This window comes from Pseudogymnoascus verrucosus, assembly GCF_001662655.1.
Source record: "Pseudogymnoascus verrucosus strain UAMH 10579 unplaced genomic scaffold scaffold_46, whole genome shotgun sequence".
NCBI lineage: Eukaryota > Fungi > Ascomycota > Leotiomycetes > Thelebolales > Thelebolaceae > Pseudogymnoascus > Pseudogymnoascus verrucosus.
This window is the reverse complement of record NW_017263697.1, coordinates 83,235-98,902: the sequence shown is the minus strand read 5'-3', so window position 1 is coordinate 98,902 and position 15,668 is coordinate 83,235. Positions and strand designations below refer to the sequence as shown.

At 52.1% G+C, this 15,668-nt stretch overlaps 6 protein-coding genes across 6 annotated transcripts; 3 read left to right on the top strand and 3 right to left on the bottom strand.

Annotated features, from left to right (window-relative positions):
* Positions 1-505: 505 nt before the first annotated feature.
* VE01_08024 (uncharacterized protein) lies at positions 506-2,504 on the bottom strand (the record flags this gene model as incomplete). The annotated part of the gene is made up of 4 exons (XM_018277452.2): positions 1,874-2,504; positions 1,627-1,808; positions 1,315-1,557; positions 506-1,213 (listed from the first exon to the last, which is right to left on the bottom strand). Exons 1-4 carry the CDS (start codon positions 2,097-2,099, stop codon positions 506-508), a joined length of 1,359 nt encoding a protein of 452 aa, XP_018127355.2. The 5' UTR covers positions 2,100-2,504.
* Positions 2,505-2,509: 5 nt separating this feature from the next.
* Positions 2,510-3,156, bottom strand: VE01_10822 (uncharacterized protein). The gene is made up of 2 exons (XM_059464272.1): positions 2,673-3,156; positions 2,510-2,575 (listed from the first exon to the last, which is right to left on the bottom strand). The coding sequence occupies exon 1, from the start codon at positions 3,111-3,113 to the stop codon at positions 2,715-2,717; it is 399 nt and encodes a 132-aa protein (XP_059320255.1). The 5' UTR covers positions 3,114-3,156; the 3' UTR covers positions 2,510-2,575; positions 2,673-2,714.
* A 111-nt stretch (positions 3,157-3,267) lies between these two features.
* PNS1 lies at positions 3,268-5,773 on the top strand. Its single transcript, XM_018277451.2, has 2 exons — positions 3,268-4,445; positions 4,509-5,773. Exons 1-2 carry the CDS (start codon positions 4,003-4,005, stop codon positions 5,698-5,700), a joined length of 1,635 nt encoding a protein of 544 aa, XP_018127356.1. The 5' UTR covers positions 3,268-4,002; the 3' UTR covers positions 5,701-5,773.
* A 1,983-nt stretch (positions 5,774-7,756) lies between these two features.
* GLO3 (glyoxalase) lies at positions 7,757-9,717 on the bottom strand (the record flags this gene model as incomplete). Its single annotated transcript, XM_018277450.2, has 5 exons — positions 9,375-9,717; positions 9,179-9,314; positions 8,940-9,123; positions 8,160-8,875; positions 7,757-8,097 (listed from the first exon to the last, which is right to left on the bottom strand). Exons 1-5 carry the CDS (start codon positions 9,444-9,446, stop codon positions 7,757-7,759), a joined length of 1,449 nt encoding a protein of 482 aa, XP_018127357.1. The 5' UTR covers positions 9,447-9,717.
* Positions 9,718-9,895: 178 nt separating this feature from the next.
* TIM21 (mitochondrial import inner membrane translocase subunit tim21) lies at positions 9,896-10,942 on the top strand. Its single transcript, XM_018277449.2, has 3 exons — positions 9,896-10,238; positions 10,293-10,477; positions 10,526-10,942. Exons 1-3 carry the CDS (start codon positions 9,981-9,983, stop codon positions 10,767-10,769), a joined length of 687 nt encoding a protein of 228 aa, XP_018127358.1. The 5' UTR covers positions 9,896-9,980; the 3' UTR covers positions 10,770-10,942.
* A 396-nt stretch (positions 10,943-11,338) lies between these two features.
* MTR10 (Nuclear import receptor) lies at positions 11,339-15,332 on the top strand. Its single transcript, XM_018277448.2, has 6 exons — positions 11,339-11,647; positions 11,714-11,803; positions 11,852-12,130; positions 12,224-12,314; positions 12,367-13,650; positions 13,700-15,332. Exons 1-6 carry the CDS (start codon positions 11,519-11,521, stop codon positions 14,728-14,730), a joined length of 2,904 nt encoding a protein of 967 aa, XP_018127359.1. The 5' UTR covers positions 11,339-11,518; the 3' UTR covers positions 14,731-15,332.
* Positions 15,333-15,668: the final 336 nt, after the last annotated feature.

The window sequence follows — 15,668 nt, the reverse complement described above, 5'->3', positions numbered from 1 at the left end:
ACTACTTTTACAAACTGCAGCGGATATAATCTTGGTCATCCTGGCTCGTGTGCGGTATCACCCCTTTCCCCCAAGAACGAGAATCCTAAACCGACAGGAATATCAAAACAGTGACAGCAACCAACTTGACAGTGAGAATGACCTGGCGACAGCAACACGCCGTCGACAACAAGATCCGACCTCCACACGCTAATGCCTTTTCTCTTGCTGGCAGCATATCAATCTCCGTTCCGCTTAAGTTCTTCGTATATTGTTGCACAGCACGTACCATTGCCTGGTGTTCCATTTCTATCATGTTTGTATCCTATTTCTGCATGACTGATTCTTTAATATCACTAAAGATGTGATTAAGGGCGTCGTAAACTGCATCAATGTGTTACTCCTCCATGGAAGAACCATGGTAATATGTATCTAGAATAAGAATATAAACATGTATGTACTATACCGTATATACACCCCATCCCCCAACCTCAACTCTCTATCTCCCCATACATCACTCCCCCCCTCACAACCTCACCGGTCCCCTCCTAACCCCCCTCCTCCCCAAATTCGGACTCGTCCCATTCCCCACCGTTCCATTCCCCCCTCCCCCCCCATTAACGCTCGAAATCCCACTCCACACCAAATCCGCCGTCGGCACAAGCGGCTGCATCTCCTCCAACCAAACCGTATCATACAACCCCTCCCCCCCATCCGCCGCCTTACTCCCCGGTTCCAAGCTTCCAAACTGCTTCGAATCAGTGCAGCAAGGGCTATTCGGTCCCCAAAACGGCCCGGCCGCCCAAGCAGTCCATCCAATATACTCTTCATTATCGGCCATATAATTCAATATATCAGACACGTAGGACGCGCACTGTGTGCCGTTAGATGCGCCGAACTCGGTGATCATAGCTTTGAAATTATGCTCTTTGAGCCAAGCGGTCAAGGGGGCGAGAGCAGTAGAAGCGAGGTTCTCGCACGAGCTGTGCGTGCCGGAGAAATCGGTGTCGAGGTACTCGTGGATGTCGAAGGCGAGGTTGGAGGCCGGGTCGGACAGCTGGTGCATTACCTCGGACGAGGCGGGGGAGTTGCCGGGGTAATCTTCGGTCCAGGCGTGGCCGCCCGTCCAGCCGTTGCCAGGGGCGATAATGAGTTGGAGGGCGCCGGTGGCGCGGATGGCGTCTACGGCGGCTTGGTCGTTGGCGAGGACGAGGTTGGTGTCCATATCGTGGGGCTGGGGGGGAGTGTTAGTAAGTTTTTGTTTTTGGCTTATGATAGGGATGGGGGAGGGGTGATTGGGTTTGGGTTGGGTTGGGTTGGGAAGACATGACATACCTCATTCATAAGCCCAAATATAACCTTCTCATTATCCACAAACCTTCTAGCAAGCTCACCCCAGAACGCACCAAACTGCTCCGTAGTCGCCGCAGTAGGATCAGACGTATCACCGATGATACTCCCCGTCATAGGCTGCTGCGACGGGTCATTATAGCGCATGTAATTATGCGGGTCAAGAATGCAGTAGGCGCCCTTGGTGAGGGTGATGTAGTTCACCGCGTCTTCGATCTCGGAGAAGTGCTGTTGGGATGATGGTCAGTATTGCGGCTATGGCTTGGTGATTGATTAACGGGGGTGGGGAAAGCTTACAGTCTCGCTGAACGTAGCACCGAGGCCAGTCTCAACGGGACAGAGACGCTCGAGCAGGAATGCGACGCGGAAGAGGTTAACTTTGTTCTGGTCCACATAGACGTCGATACCAGCTTCGTCGATGAACTTGTAGTCCACGCCGAAGGTGCCGGGGAGGCCGAATCCAACTTCCGCCGTGGGGCCTGGTGGATGTTAGTTAAGTGTTCGCAGCTGGGGGAGCTCTACTCGAGGAATGGAGATGACTTACTGTAGACGCCGAACTCGCCGCCGCTCTCTGCGACGCCGGCGTAGAAGATCTTAGCTGCCGCATTTCCGGCAAGGAGCGCCACTGCCGTGAGGGTTTTGCTAAGCATCTTGGGATTAACCTTATTTGAAATACGCCTCTTGAGAAGACTAAGGAGGATGCTAAGGGATAAAGAACAAGAACCGAAGAAAGCAAAAGAACACGATGAAGAGGCCATATATATAAGCATTCGGGCAAAATAGATTAACCCCCCCGCCACCTACCGCATTATACCTGCAATTGCCATATTGATAGATGTAGTATGTAAGTTATAGATAATCATTTTCATGGTCTTTTATGGCCATCATTGCAATTACCCACGACCACAAGCATATATCTGAAACCCAACCCAGCATCGAGGGGGAATTGCCGTATTTAGAGGACGGAATATGATGGCTTTGGGGGATCGTCGTCAGGGGTCAAGGGGCTGTTGATATGTGTTAATCCGGGGTTCGTGGGGATATATTCCGCCGGTGCCGCTGGTGCCGCTTGGAGTTGAGAGGAGAAGGGGGAAGAGGAATGCAGATCGCGAATATAGAGGAAACAGGCATGTATGGGGGGGAGGTAATATGGATGTGTTCGGCGTATATTGTATAAACTCTGGGTGATATGGAGGATTGTGGGGATGTAGTCCAATCACATCTTTCATCATGTTGTCAACATAGGCTGGGGGATAGTCAGACGAGAAATGTAAGAAGAACAGTGAGATCGCTATATTCATGCCGACTGAAAGTAGACGGCGTGATTATATTGTTATACATACAGTAATAGTGTGAATAAAGTGAGAATATCGTCCATCCCATATTCAAGTCACATGATTCGCGTCACATGATATAAAGTATGAACCACGTGACTCGTATTTACATCCAACCGCTGTCAACATGGCTGACCACAATTTGCCGACTACAATAAGGTTAATGTTATCGCCAGTTGCCGTTGTTATAAGGTTATACGCGTTATGCGCAGAGTCGTAGTGAGGCTTGGAGATATCCCACTTCCTCCTCCTCCTCTTCTCCTCTATCCTGTCCTCTTTCGGATGGGAAATCACATGCATTATATCCAAACCGGAAAGGACGGCTAGGAGGGGTATGGTATGGATTGAGATAGATGGGGATATGGGGATTGGTATGGGGATGGTATGGGAATGATAATACCGTAGCTTGTCAGTAGCTTTGTTGGTGGCTTCCGGAGTGGAGAGCATCATTTCCCACTTCAGTCCACTTCAGTCCACTTCAGTCCAGTACCGAGCGCTCGTTAAGCACGTTCAGCTGGTCTGGGTCGCCGTAGAGTAGCAGTAGAGTAAAAGTAGAGTAGTCGAGTAAGGGCAGTAACCCATTGTAGTAACATATGCGGGCGCACATCTGTCGATCACGAGATTAGCGAACAAAGTGCCAGAGAGTGCCAGTTGTACCGGTCAGTGCGTTTGCTCTCACTTTACTCCATATGCGAATGCCGAGCCTAGTCTTGGCACCCGTCATACTCTAAAGCTCCCCCCCCTGTTGAAGAGGAAGAGAAGGGGGAGGAAGAGAGGTAGACACGCCGATGCGACCATATCTTGGTACGATTACTTTATTACCTATTTAGGGCTATTTTACTCTCTGTATGCTTCAATAATAAACAGCATCTCATACATCTACCTACGATAATCGCATTTATACAAATTGCAGACCCATAACCCTACCAATCTACCCAAGAGGGTCCCGACAACTGGGTCTGACAATTGGGTCTGGTTCCTGTCTGCCAAGTCCACCCACCTCTCATAGCTTCGACGCTAGCCTGTGGCGACTCCCCAATTCCTTGTTTACCAAACAGGGAAATCTCAAATTCCGCATAGGGGCATCCAGACACTAGTCAGCGAGAGAACCAGAAGCTAGAAAAATTGGCGCCCAGTGGTCCAATTTCTCATATCTCCCCGCCGCGAACCCTGCCCTCGTCGCGCGTTTCTCAATCCCCCTCCCTCCCCCCAAGCAACCACCACCACCAGTTACCCCAAGGGTCAGGGTATTCGCGCGCCGGCATCAATATCGATATAGAATCGGTATCGCATATATACTCAGTTCCAAACTGAGGATTGACCATCTCGGCCGATCGCAATGGCACAGCAGCAAGCTCACGGCGGTGCCGCCGACGAGTTCTTCCGCGGCGCGCCCGATGGAGGACAACAACAGAACTACCAGCAGCAGCAGAATTACCAGCAGCAGAATTACCAGCAGCAACCTTACCAGCAGCAGCAGCAGCAACAGCAGCCATACCAACAGCAGAACTACCAGCAGACGGACTACAACCAGAACGCCGGCAATGACCAGGTGCCGCCCTACAACGCGCCGGCCAACCCCGACGAGAAGCAGGAGTTCCACGAGGCGTTCAAGGTCCCGAAGCCAAAGTGGAACGATCTCTGGGCCGCCATCCTCTTCCTCGCGACTTGCGCTGGCTTCGTCGTCGTCTCGGGATTGTCTCTCAATGGATACCAGACAACCAGCCATGGGAGCTCTACGAACAACACCTTTGGACTTAACAGACTCACCATCGTCCTATTGTGAGCTTTTCCCTCTCCTCCCCTCAAAAACCGTATGCGCGCAAACTAACACCTCCCCCCCAGCGCCTACGTCCTCGCTGTCGCCTTCGTAATCTCCTTCGCCTACTTCTGGTGCATCCGCGCCTTCACCAAGCAAATCATCTGGATCACCGGAATCCTCCAAATCGTCTTCGGCATCGGAACCGCTGGCTTCTACCTCTGGGCCAAAGAATACGCCGCCGGCATCGTCTTCCTAGTCTTCACCGTCTTCTACATCATCTGCTTCATCTCCTGGATCCCACGCATCCCCTTCTCAGTCCTGATGCTCCAGACCGTCATCGACGTCGCCAACAACTACGGCCACGTCTTCATCGTCTCCCTCCTCGGCGGCCTCATCGCCACCGCCTTCGGCGCCTGGTTCTCCGTCACCCTCGTCGCCGTGTACGCGCGCTACAACCCCGGCAACGCCGCCTGCAGCGCCGACGGCGGGTGCTCGACCGCCAAGGTCATCGGGCTCATCGTCTTCATCACGTTCGCTGGGTACTGGATCACCGAGGTCCTAAAGAATATCATCCACGTCACCATCTCCGGCGTCTACGGATCCTGGTACTTCTGCTCCCAAAAACCCTCTGGATTCCCCAAGGGCGCGACCCGCGGCGCTTTCAAGCGCTCGGTCACGTACAGTTTTGGCTCTATCAGCTTCGGAAGCTTGATCGTGGCTATCATCCAGCTCCTCCGCCAGGCGTGCAATGTGGCTAAGCAGAATTCCGCGGCGCAGGGTAACATGGTGGGACAGATCATGTTCTGTATCCTTGGGTGTCTGATCAGTCTCTTGAACTGGCTCGTGCAGTTCTTCAACGAGTACGCGTTCAGTTACATCGCGCTTTACGGGAAGGCGTATATCCCCGCCGCTAAATCGACATGGCACATGATGAAGGATCGCGGGATCGACGCCCTGGTTAATGAGTGCCTCATCAACCCCGTCCTAACTATGGGATCGGTATTCGTGGGCTACGTGTGCGTGCTGATGTCGTACTTGTATCTCCGCTACGGCAACGTCATCGTCGACACAAACTACTACGCCGTCATTATGGCGTACTCGTTCTTGGTGGGACTGCAGATCTGTAACATCTTCTTGGTGCCGATTAAGAGTGGTGTTGCTACCCTGTTTGTGGCGATGGCGTTTGATCCGGCGGTGCTGCAGAATGAGTACCCGGATTTGTATGATAGGATGGTGGGGGTTTATCCGCATGTGCAGCAGTTGGTGCATGCTTAGACGTGGAAGCGTCTTCTTGCACTGAGTCGGATTACGGGTTTTTCGAGACCTGTGGGGAAGAGGTTATGGGGGATAGGGGGTGGGGGAGGTAATGGAGTGCAAATACTAGTGCATAGAAGTTGAAAAAGAGCGGGGGTAAACGCACTATTATGTGCTGGACTGGACTGGGTTAATAGGGGATCGATAAACTATACTTTTTTTACTTTCTTTACTTTCTTTTCTGTTTCAGGGTTCGAAGTGCATGGGGCGCGTGGGGGGGATACCAACGTTTAAGGGAATATACATATTTTAGACGCGAGGGTGCGTCTGTGGGTGTGGAAAGGGGTAGTGATAGGGGAGGAGGGGGTGGGAAGGTGTGTAATGAGAATAGGGGTAGGGTAGCAGATAGCAATGAGAGAGGGTATTATATTATATTGCGTTGCTACTCGCTCGTGAGAGATCGAAATGTCTGGGGGAGGGGGGATGCTAGACGTCTGGGGGTTCACAACAACCAAGTACCATATAAGAGCAGCTTGTCGCACAGCTTCTCCTGAGCCAAACGACCCTAGGACCGTCATGGGCTCAATAGAGGTCGTGCCAGAAATGGCTGTGGGGGTTGAGCCCGCCTGTGTGCGATATCAAGATAGCTAGCTTACAGCGTGGAGGAAGGAGACCGCTGCTGTCACCCCTTCCTTACCCGCCTTCAAATCCCATTATAAGCACAGCCAACCACCGAAGACGCGGTCTCTCGTGTCAACAGAAGGGCTTGTCGTTATGGAATCGCAAGAAACAGGGCCCATGATCATCTCATGAACCCCGTGGCGGATTGCACACGGTGCACGAGGCCGCGGGGGGGGTTTTTTTTTCTTTTTTTTTCTGGAAACTATGTATTCTCGTCACCGACGTGTTCTTCTCACCACCGTATTCTTTTCACCGCGCAGCAAGACGCTCGAGGCGGGCGTCATCTTCGTGGGGAAGGATGGGAGAGTCATCGGTGCGAGAGAGGGATTGCACACTGGGCAGACGGCTGATATTGGGGTCTTTGTCCCAGTTGACCCAAGGGAGGTAGATGGCCGAGACCGGACCCACGACCGTGGAGTTCTTCTTGTTACTTGATACGTATCTAGTCCATTAGAACGCACGGGGTGAGATGTGGTATGTTCTTTTGCAACGGCTGGGGGGTTGGTGATAGGCGAGTGGGGTGTGCGGTCCCTTCAACAGATCCTTGGGAAGAAAAAGTATTTATTATCATATAGTCTGTGAAAAATGACTGGTGATGCTTTAGGTTCGGTATTATGACTTTCCTTGATTCGAGGTTTTCTGGGGGGGGGCCGTTGGGTGGAGAGCGGGGTGTTGTTAAAACTCGAAGACGGGGGGGATGGTTTGTATAAAAGCCACCATCGAAGAGCTCAAAGAGCTGGCAGAGACAAGTCAAAACATGGGAAACAGGATCATGAGGATTTTAAGTAGCCGCCCAGATAGCATCGACGTACAGAAGGGATAATAGGTGGGCTGCGGAGAATTCAAGATGCTGAGGTTCGGGCTGGGAGAATTACTGACTGTGAGAAGTGATGACGGTGAGAGGGGATGGTGGTGAGAATTGAGACGGTGAGACGGTGAGAAGGCAACGACTGTGAGAAGCACCGAGTTTATTTGGGGGGGCCTATTCCGCATGCTTGAGGACTTAGCCATCTGCCAGCAAGGGGCCCGTACCATTGCCACCCCCCAATATGCAACGTACACATTTAGTTGGGAACACACTTATTTTCGCAATTTGGCTGAGTGCGACTGCCTTTTATCAGTGTTGAGGACATCGTGCAGAGTAGCTGGATCATGTTGAGTAATCTTATGAGAGAATATCTTCCTGGGGGAGCCAAATATGATAGAAATGGGGTTTGCAAGCTGCGCAGTCCCATCGTCAGTCTCTTGGGAAGCATGAATACTATAATCATGATCAATGCATTTACTACGAAGACGTACGTGACATTCTACCATCCATCCATCAATCATCACTCCTCCCCCCCATCACAAACATTCTACACCCCCTCCCACCCCCAATTTTCCACCATTCCCCCCCCTAACTATTCAAATACGCCCTAACCGCCCCTCCCAACTTCGTCGCCCCCTCCCCAAGCACCTGCGTCAAGTTCTCCAGATCATCTCCCGCCGTAACCCCAAACTTCCTCACAAAGTCCTTCGCCGCGCTCTCAAGATCACCATAATCCTCCTCTCCCCCATCATCCTCCTCACGCCCGAAATAAGCGTTCGAGGAGATGGAGCTGGCGCCCTCGAAGCCTTGGAGCCGCGACTTGGCCTCGGTCTGTGCGGCGGGGTCGAAGGTGCCTTTGCCGAAGAATTCGTCGGAGGAGATGCCCTTCTGGGCGCCGAACTTTTGGCGGGCGTAGCGCTCGCTGTCATCTAGGGGGGTAGGTTAGCAAGGGTGTAGTTAAGACTGTGGGTGAGGGGTGGGGGATGCATACCTTCTTCCTTGGCCTTGATAGGACCAACCGAGCCGAAACCGCCCATCTTCTTAGCACCTCCAGCAGGTTTCGGGCCGCCGCCAATCTGTCCAAACCCAAGACGCGCCATTCCCATACCCAACTTCTCAGCATCACTTCCCGAACGATCCCTCGGCGTCGGGTTTCCATATGTGCCACGCCCAGGGCTAACAGGCGACGGGCTCGCAACCTTCGACTCCGTCTTCGCGGCCGTCTTCTTCGCCGCATCCTCCGCCTCAGGATCATATCCCAACTTCTCAATCCTCTCCGCCTCCTCCTTCGCCTTCCTCTCCGCAGCATCAAAATCAATCACATCGCCACCACCCAACTTCTTCGCGCCCAACTTCGTCGGCTTCTTGCCACCGAGCACATTCGCCCTGCGCGGGGCGCCGCTGGCAGCAGAGGACTTGCGCAGCGCGGAGGAGTGCACGGCGCGGCTGGCGGGGGCGGGGGCGTCGGAGCCAGCGAGCGGAGAGGGCGAGCGCGCGGGCGGAGCGCCGTCGGCGGTTAGGAAGGGGGAGGGAGTGCGGCCTACTACGGGGGGGGTGGCGGTGCGGGAGGTGGGTGGGGTGGGGCGCTTGATGGCGGGCTTGTCCCAGGAGGAAAAGAAGTCGTCGTCGGGTTCGCCGGCGGGGGTGGAGGAGCCGTCGGATGGGCCATTGCCCATGACGTCGGTGATTACGACTTCCGTGGGGTATCTGTGCGAGTGTGTTAGTTTTGATTTGTATGGTGTGGTAGGGTGTGAGGTTGGATGGGACGTACTCTATAGCATCCTTTGCGGCCCTCTTCTTGAGCTCCTCCTTGTATTTGGTGGCGGCGTTGGAGGTGTACTTGGTCTTGGGATCCTTGCTGTTGAGCGCGGCGGTTCCGCCGTTGGTCTGGAAGAATTTCGTTGCCGACTCATTTCCGCCCACTTTCATGATTCGGAGTTGGTCCCATTGCCATTCTGTTTGTCGTGTGAGTCGTCGTTAAATCCATAAAGGGGGCGGCGGGGAACATACGGTCAAGGTTCGTGGATCGCACGAACGAGATGTGAACACCGAGGTTACGATGGTTGGATGAGCAGTCGAGGCAGAGATAGATGCCCAACGGGACTGAAGTCCACGTCGGGTTATTCTGGCCGCAGTCGAAGCATATCTGTAATGGTCACGTCAGTCACAAATTCGCATGTGGAGCATTGGGGAGGAGACATCTCACCCTGTTCGCTTGCTTGGTCTTCAATTTCTCAAAAATCTTGAGCGATTGAGACTTGGAGGCTAAGGCGCTCATCTTGCCCGGGAGAGATGGGAAGTTGTGGTGTTATAAGATAAGTTGAGCGATGTGGCGTCGTTGTGGTCGTCGCCGCCGCCAGGTCGTTTAATGGCCAAAGTTATTGACACCTGCCCTGAAATGGGATCGGGCGGTGGGGTCAGATCAGGCCGCCGCTTTATGTATACGAGTGAACGGTCCCCACATATGAATCCAGCGATTACAACAACTGTAATGGAAATGACGACTTCAAATCACTGGGAACTATAATTATTCGTGTCTGTAGTAAAGGCTAACAGAATTAATTCCTTGGGCTTTAGTTTTCAGCAACTATCTAGCTATTGAACATTTGAGAATACCATCGTCAATTGGGGACAGTTCACTCGGTTCCCGCCTTGTGAAGGGTCGTGCACGGTCCAACGAGGCGGCGGAAATATCTTGAAGGTCACAGCCGCATGGCAACCGCGAACACTACAACGGCTCACCAACCTCAACGCCATGACTTGACGAACCTTGGAAGTAAACAACTAAAAATCAAAGAAGAAATACGTGGAGATGTTATCGGCCGCAAGATCGCCCACGCTGGCGCACCTCCCAGCGACCATCAGACCCCTCGTTACTGCGCGGCTGTATGCGACGCAGACTGGACTGGGAGCATCGAGTGCACAACCCCAGCCCAAGAGGAAGACAGTGACTCCCTTTAACGACAATGGGAGAGTCCCTTGGGGCATGTTGTCCCCGGCCGAGAAGGTTGCGAGGACGACACAGCAGTCGTTCAATTTTGGGTTTATGATCGTGGGAGCCATCTTGACAGTGAGTCCCCCCCCTCCAACCTTGTAGCTGTGGCAAGATGCTAATGACAAGTAGGGGGGTGTAGGATATTTCCTGTATACAGAAGTGTTTGCGCTAGACAGCAAGACGAACTGGTTCAACCGCGCCGTGGACAGAGTCAAGGACGACGCCCAGGTGCAGGAGTTACTGGGAGACCCGAAGAAGATCACAGCCTACGGCGAGCAGACAAATAATAAATGGGCAGTTGCCAGGCCGATTGCGTAAGCTGCCGAATCTCATACTGGGTGGATAATACTGACTGTTATTAGCTCGAGTCATCAGAAGGACAAGACCGGCACGGATCATATTATCATGCACTTCAATGTTGAAGGACCATTGAATAAGGGAGTCGTTAGCATGCATGTGACCAAGCACCCCTCGCCAGACTCAGAGTTTGAATACAGATATTTGAAGCTGGATGTGAAGGGACACCCGACCATCTACCTGGAGGGTGGAACAGCGAATGCTGTGGGCAAGGGCAAGACGAAGCTCTTCGGGGTGAGGTGGAGATGAAGGGATGTAACGATGTAAGCTTAAGACTAGCCCAGTGAGTTCTTGCTCGACTATCTGGGGTGTATATAGAAAAGGGCAGAAGCAAAGCCGTCGTTGCTAGGGCTTTGTTAAATGTAAAATCTCAATTAAGCAATTATTCGTTCAGTACAATTTGAGGCAATGAATCATGGGCAGGTATGGTTTAAATTGCCCTCTCTTGGAAGTATCTACTGTCTTAGGTGCCATTTCAGATTATAAGCTGAGTAAATGCTTATTTTAACTGGTAAATTATGGAGCTTTTTAATAAAAACAGCTTATATCCTCAATATTTGACACAGGTAAGGTAGACATAGAATGCAACGAAAGCTCTAGAGACATTGCGAATCAGCCCGTGATATAATATAGATGTGTAATAAATAAAGAAAAATATATTATCTACTGTTCCATGGGCGATTTAACATCTGTAGGAAGGGTCACAATCAAAGGGACTATGAAGCGGGGATAAATGCAAGCGATCTTGCTTGCCGCGCTAAGATAAATTTGGCGCGGCGATTCGGTCGGTTTACTTTCATGATAAACTATGCCTTGCGACCAACAACAACGTTGAAGCTCTGCACCCCCTTAACACTCACTCCAAAACCTTCTTTTCACGCCGGAACAACGTAGACACCACAAATACGAATAACGGTTCAGCTGTCTTATGCGAAAGTCTCCGATCTAACAGCCATCCGACGTGCGAAACTCCCGATATTGCCCCGCAGTCATCACCTATGGCGACGGCAAACAGCAATGCGGAACAGGCCTTTGCGCCGGTCCTGAGCGCCGTCAACTCTATGCGTGATGGGACGAGGGAACAGAAGAAGGAGGCTTACGAGTTTCTCGAAAAGTTTCAGAAATCGGTTCGTTTCTCGGCGATGTTCACGCCGCACTGCCCCGCCATGGCTCCAGCTAACAACCCTACGTAGGTCGAGGCCTGGACGGTCGCGATAGGAATCCTTCAATCGGATGCGACTCCTGAGGCGAAGGTCTTTGCGGCTACGACCTTGAAGGGAAAGGTATGCTTCGAATAATTATCGAACTGAAGGTCGGTCCTGACATCATAGATAACTTACGACGTCTCACAAATACCCCGTGGTGCGCTCTCCGACCTTCGAACACAGCTGCTGGCATTCCTAAAGCAGTATGCGCCGGGTCCCCGGCCGATCCGAACACAGCTATGCGTTTGCCTGGCCATTCTCGCCATACAAATGACTGAGTGGAAGGATGTTGTTGCGATGGTGGTGTCGACGCTTGGAACCGACGCGGCAAGCCATGCGTGCATGCTCGAATTTCTCAGAGTCCTGCCGGAGGAAGTTACCGAAGGACGGAAAATCACCTTGTCTGTATGTGGAACGAAATCAACTAGCCTGATGGCGTCTGCGCCGACACTACATTTGAGGGACAATACCAGAGTCAGAGTCTAACGGATCAACTAGGAAGAAGAACTCAGCGAGAGAACGCAGGAGCTTTTGGGAAACAACGCGGCCGTGGTTTTACAGCTTCTCATCGATTACTCGCAGTCCTCAGGTAAGGTTCACTCGATACTTGTCTTGTTCCCAAGCTGATTGATGATATGTAGCTGAGGCATCTACTAACCCACATCTCCTTGAGTGTGTCAGCTCCTGGTTACGAGAGATTCCAGTCACCGATGTGGTTAATTCTCCCCTACTGAGCAGCATATTCGCAGCATTGGGTACGGAAGATTCGTTTGACTCCGCCGTTGAATGTCTTTGCACCATTTTCAAGGAGACAAGCGACGTGGACGAGTATATGCAGGCCATTGAAGTACTCTTGCCCAAGGTTATCCTACTGAGGCCTCGCATTGCTGCTGCTGCGGAAGCCGAGGATGCTGAGGTATTTAAGGGAGTCACACGCCTCTTCGCAGAGGCTGGAGAAGCTTGGTGTCTTCTGATAGCTAGACAGCCAGAGCACTTCCGTATCCTCGTGGAGTCGATCCTCGAATGCGCCGCAAGAGACACAGAAAAGGACGCCATCGGCCTTACGTTTAGATTCTGGTATGAGCTCAAGCAATATCTTGTCCTGGAGAAATATATTCAAGCTCGGATGCAATGCGTGGACGTCTACTCGAAGTTGGTTGATATACTGATCAAGCAACTGGAGTTCCCTACCCCTGACGACCCAAACTCCCTCGATCTCTTTGACGGTGATCGAGAGCAAGAGGAGAAATTCCGGGAGTTCCGTCATGTTATGGGCGACTGCCTCAAGGACTGCTGTGAGGTGATGGGAGTCACTGAGTGCCTGACAAAGGTACTTGAGTGCTTGAAGCTTTGGATGACGAACTATGGAAGCTTGGCTACCCCAGATTCTGTTCCCCACTGGCAAGCACTTGAGGCCCCGCTATTCTCTATGCGCGCGATGGGCAGGATGATTAACAAAGAGGAGAACATCATCTTACCTCAGATTATGCCCATACTGGTGCAGATCCCTGCTCACGAGAAGCTCCGTTTCGCAGCTATCATGGTCCTTGGTAGGTATACTGAGTGGACGTCCAACCACCCAGAATTCCTTGAGCCACAGTTCCAATACATCGTCAAGTCATTCGACGCGGATTCGAAGGAGATCATTCGGGCTGCTGCCATGGCGATGAAGTTCATCTGCACTGACTGCAAGCATTTGCTAAGTGGACAAGTTGTTGAGTTGCAGAAGTTTTACAACCATACGCTTGACGCCCTACCTCAAATCAGTCAAGAGGAGCTAACGGAGGGTGTCGCGTCGGTCGTGGCTGTCCAGCCACCAAATGATATATATGGACTCCTGGAGTTATACTGCGACCCTCTTGTTGAACGGATTATGCGAAACGCGAACGCAGCTAAGGATGAGGACGGCGAGCTTGCTGTTGCTGGTATGAAGCCCAATCCATGTTCTTTATTACAACCACTAATATTACATAGATGCCGTACAACTCCTTAACCCATTCATCCAATGGGTTGTTCCTCGTGTTGACCATGGCCAACCTGATCCAGCAGTTCAGTATTGCCAGAAGATATTCCCACTGCTGGCACAGATAGTCCAGACGTTCATCAAGAGCGCGCCTATCTGCGAACGTGTCTGCCGCTGCTGGAGAAATATGTTTATTTCCTACCGCACCGCCATGGAGCCGCTTCTCCCAGTTATGGCAGATAAGCTGGCCCTCGGCTTTTCTGAATCAAAGCAGGGATGCTTCCTCTGGACTACAGCCGCCATCCTTCGTGAATTCGCCGAGGACCGAGAGCACGTCAGCCCCACGACCACCGACGCTATCTACACCTTCTTTGAAGCACAGTCACGCACCACTCTGCGTATGATGTCTAGCCTCGAGCCCCGCGACCTCCCGGATATCATCGAGGATTTCTTCCGCCTCCTCACTGACACCGTCCTCTACTACCCCTACCGCCTCATTCCATCGGAGCTATTTACCCCTATCCTGCAAGCAGCGCTCAGCGCTCTGTCCCTGGAGCAGCGCGAGCCCCTTACTGCGACACTGCACTACTTGCGCGATGTGATCGCCTTCGGTGGCCCCAACCCACCCGTCTCGACCGGTCAGCTTAACCCCCCAGAAGTGCAGGCCGCCATGCGAAACATCCTTGTGGCGCACGGTGAGGAGCTTGTGAAGCGGGTGATGGCGGGCATGATGATTACATTCCCACGCGACTGTTTTGCTGATGGTAGCGGCGTACTACTGGAGCTTATTGAGCTGATGCCCGAGGCAGCGGTGGGTTGGGTGGCGGTGACTGTGAGGATGCTTCCGGCGGGGACAGTAAGCCCGGAGGAATCGAAGAGACTGATTGATGGTATTGGAGCGAAGCTTAATGGAGGACCCGAGGCATTAAGGGGTGTTAGGAGCCTGTTGCAGGACTTCACAAACGCCTATCGCAGGAGATATGTCGCTCCCCGCGATGGTCTGGGAAGGTTAGAGGCGACCAGATTTAGGTTCAGCGGATAGATGGGAAAGGGGAGGGAAATTGCGAGATGAAAGGCGAAAGGTGAAAGGCAGCAAGACGAGGGAGAGTGGATTGTATGCCGGGGGTATGGCTGGGTTGCTGTGTGGAAGGCTGCTCTGTGAATCTCTACTTTTTTTTGCATTGGGCATAATAGCGTTTTTGGTCGGCATTGAGGGAGAAAGACTCCTTTTGATGGGTAGAGTGGATGTTAAATCCATATGTGGGAGTGGGAGGGGACGGTGAGGTTGGTAGATATGCGGAGGGAAGGATGAAAGGTGGTGGTGGCTAGATGGACGGGTGAGGCTGACGTACGTGGAAGCGAGTGGGTGGCGACATCGTGAGATTGGGCTACCATGACGGGTCAGGTGGTTTTCCGAATGAAGAAATCTAATACACCTGTCTATCTTGCCATTACGGAGAGATGGAGGGTATGAAGTAATTGCTTAGCTGAGCTGAGTTGGATTCCCAGGATACGCTATGATGAAGAAAGACAAGCATTGGGAGGAGGACATTTTCTCACAACCATCACTATTTGTTCATAGGAAGGCATCATAAAACTGCGGAGATATTTACACACCATTGAAGAAATTTCCATAAATCGCGATGATATTTTGAAAATTCATTTTCTCCTAAATAAGACGTTGTGTTTCCCATCGTATGATTCCCATGAGGTCTCACAATGTCATACCCTCATCTACCTCCCCCGCGACGCTAGTCCGTATCAAGTCTAAATAACACAACTTCGCGGAGGAACCTCCGGTGCTCAGACAAAGGGGTATTCTCATCGACTTTTGACTCCGACCATGTAGGTGTCATGAGGTGATTGTCATCTATAGCCTATGGCAATGTTCTAATATGAACGTTGGACTGAAACAGTGGCGTCTCGTACCTGCTTGTTGAGATGGTCTGATGCCTCTCGAGGTTGAGCATGAGAGGACCT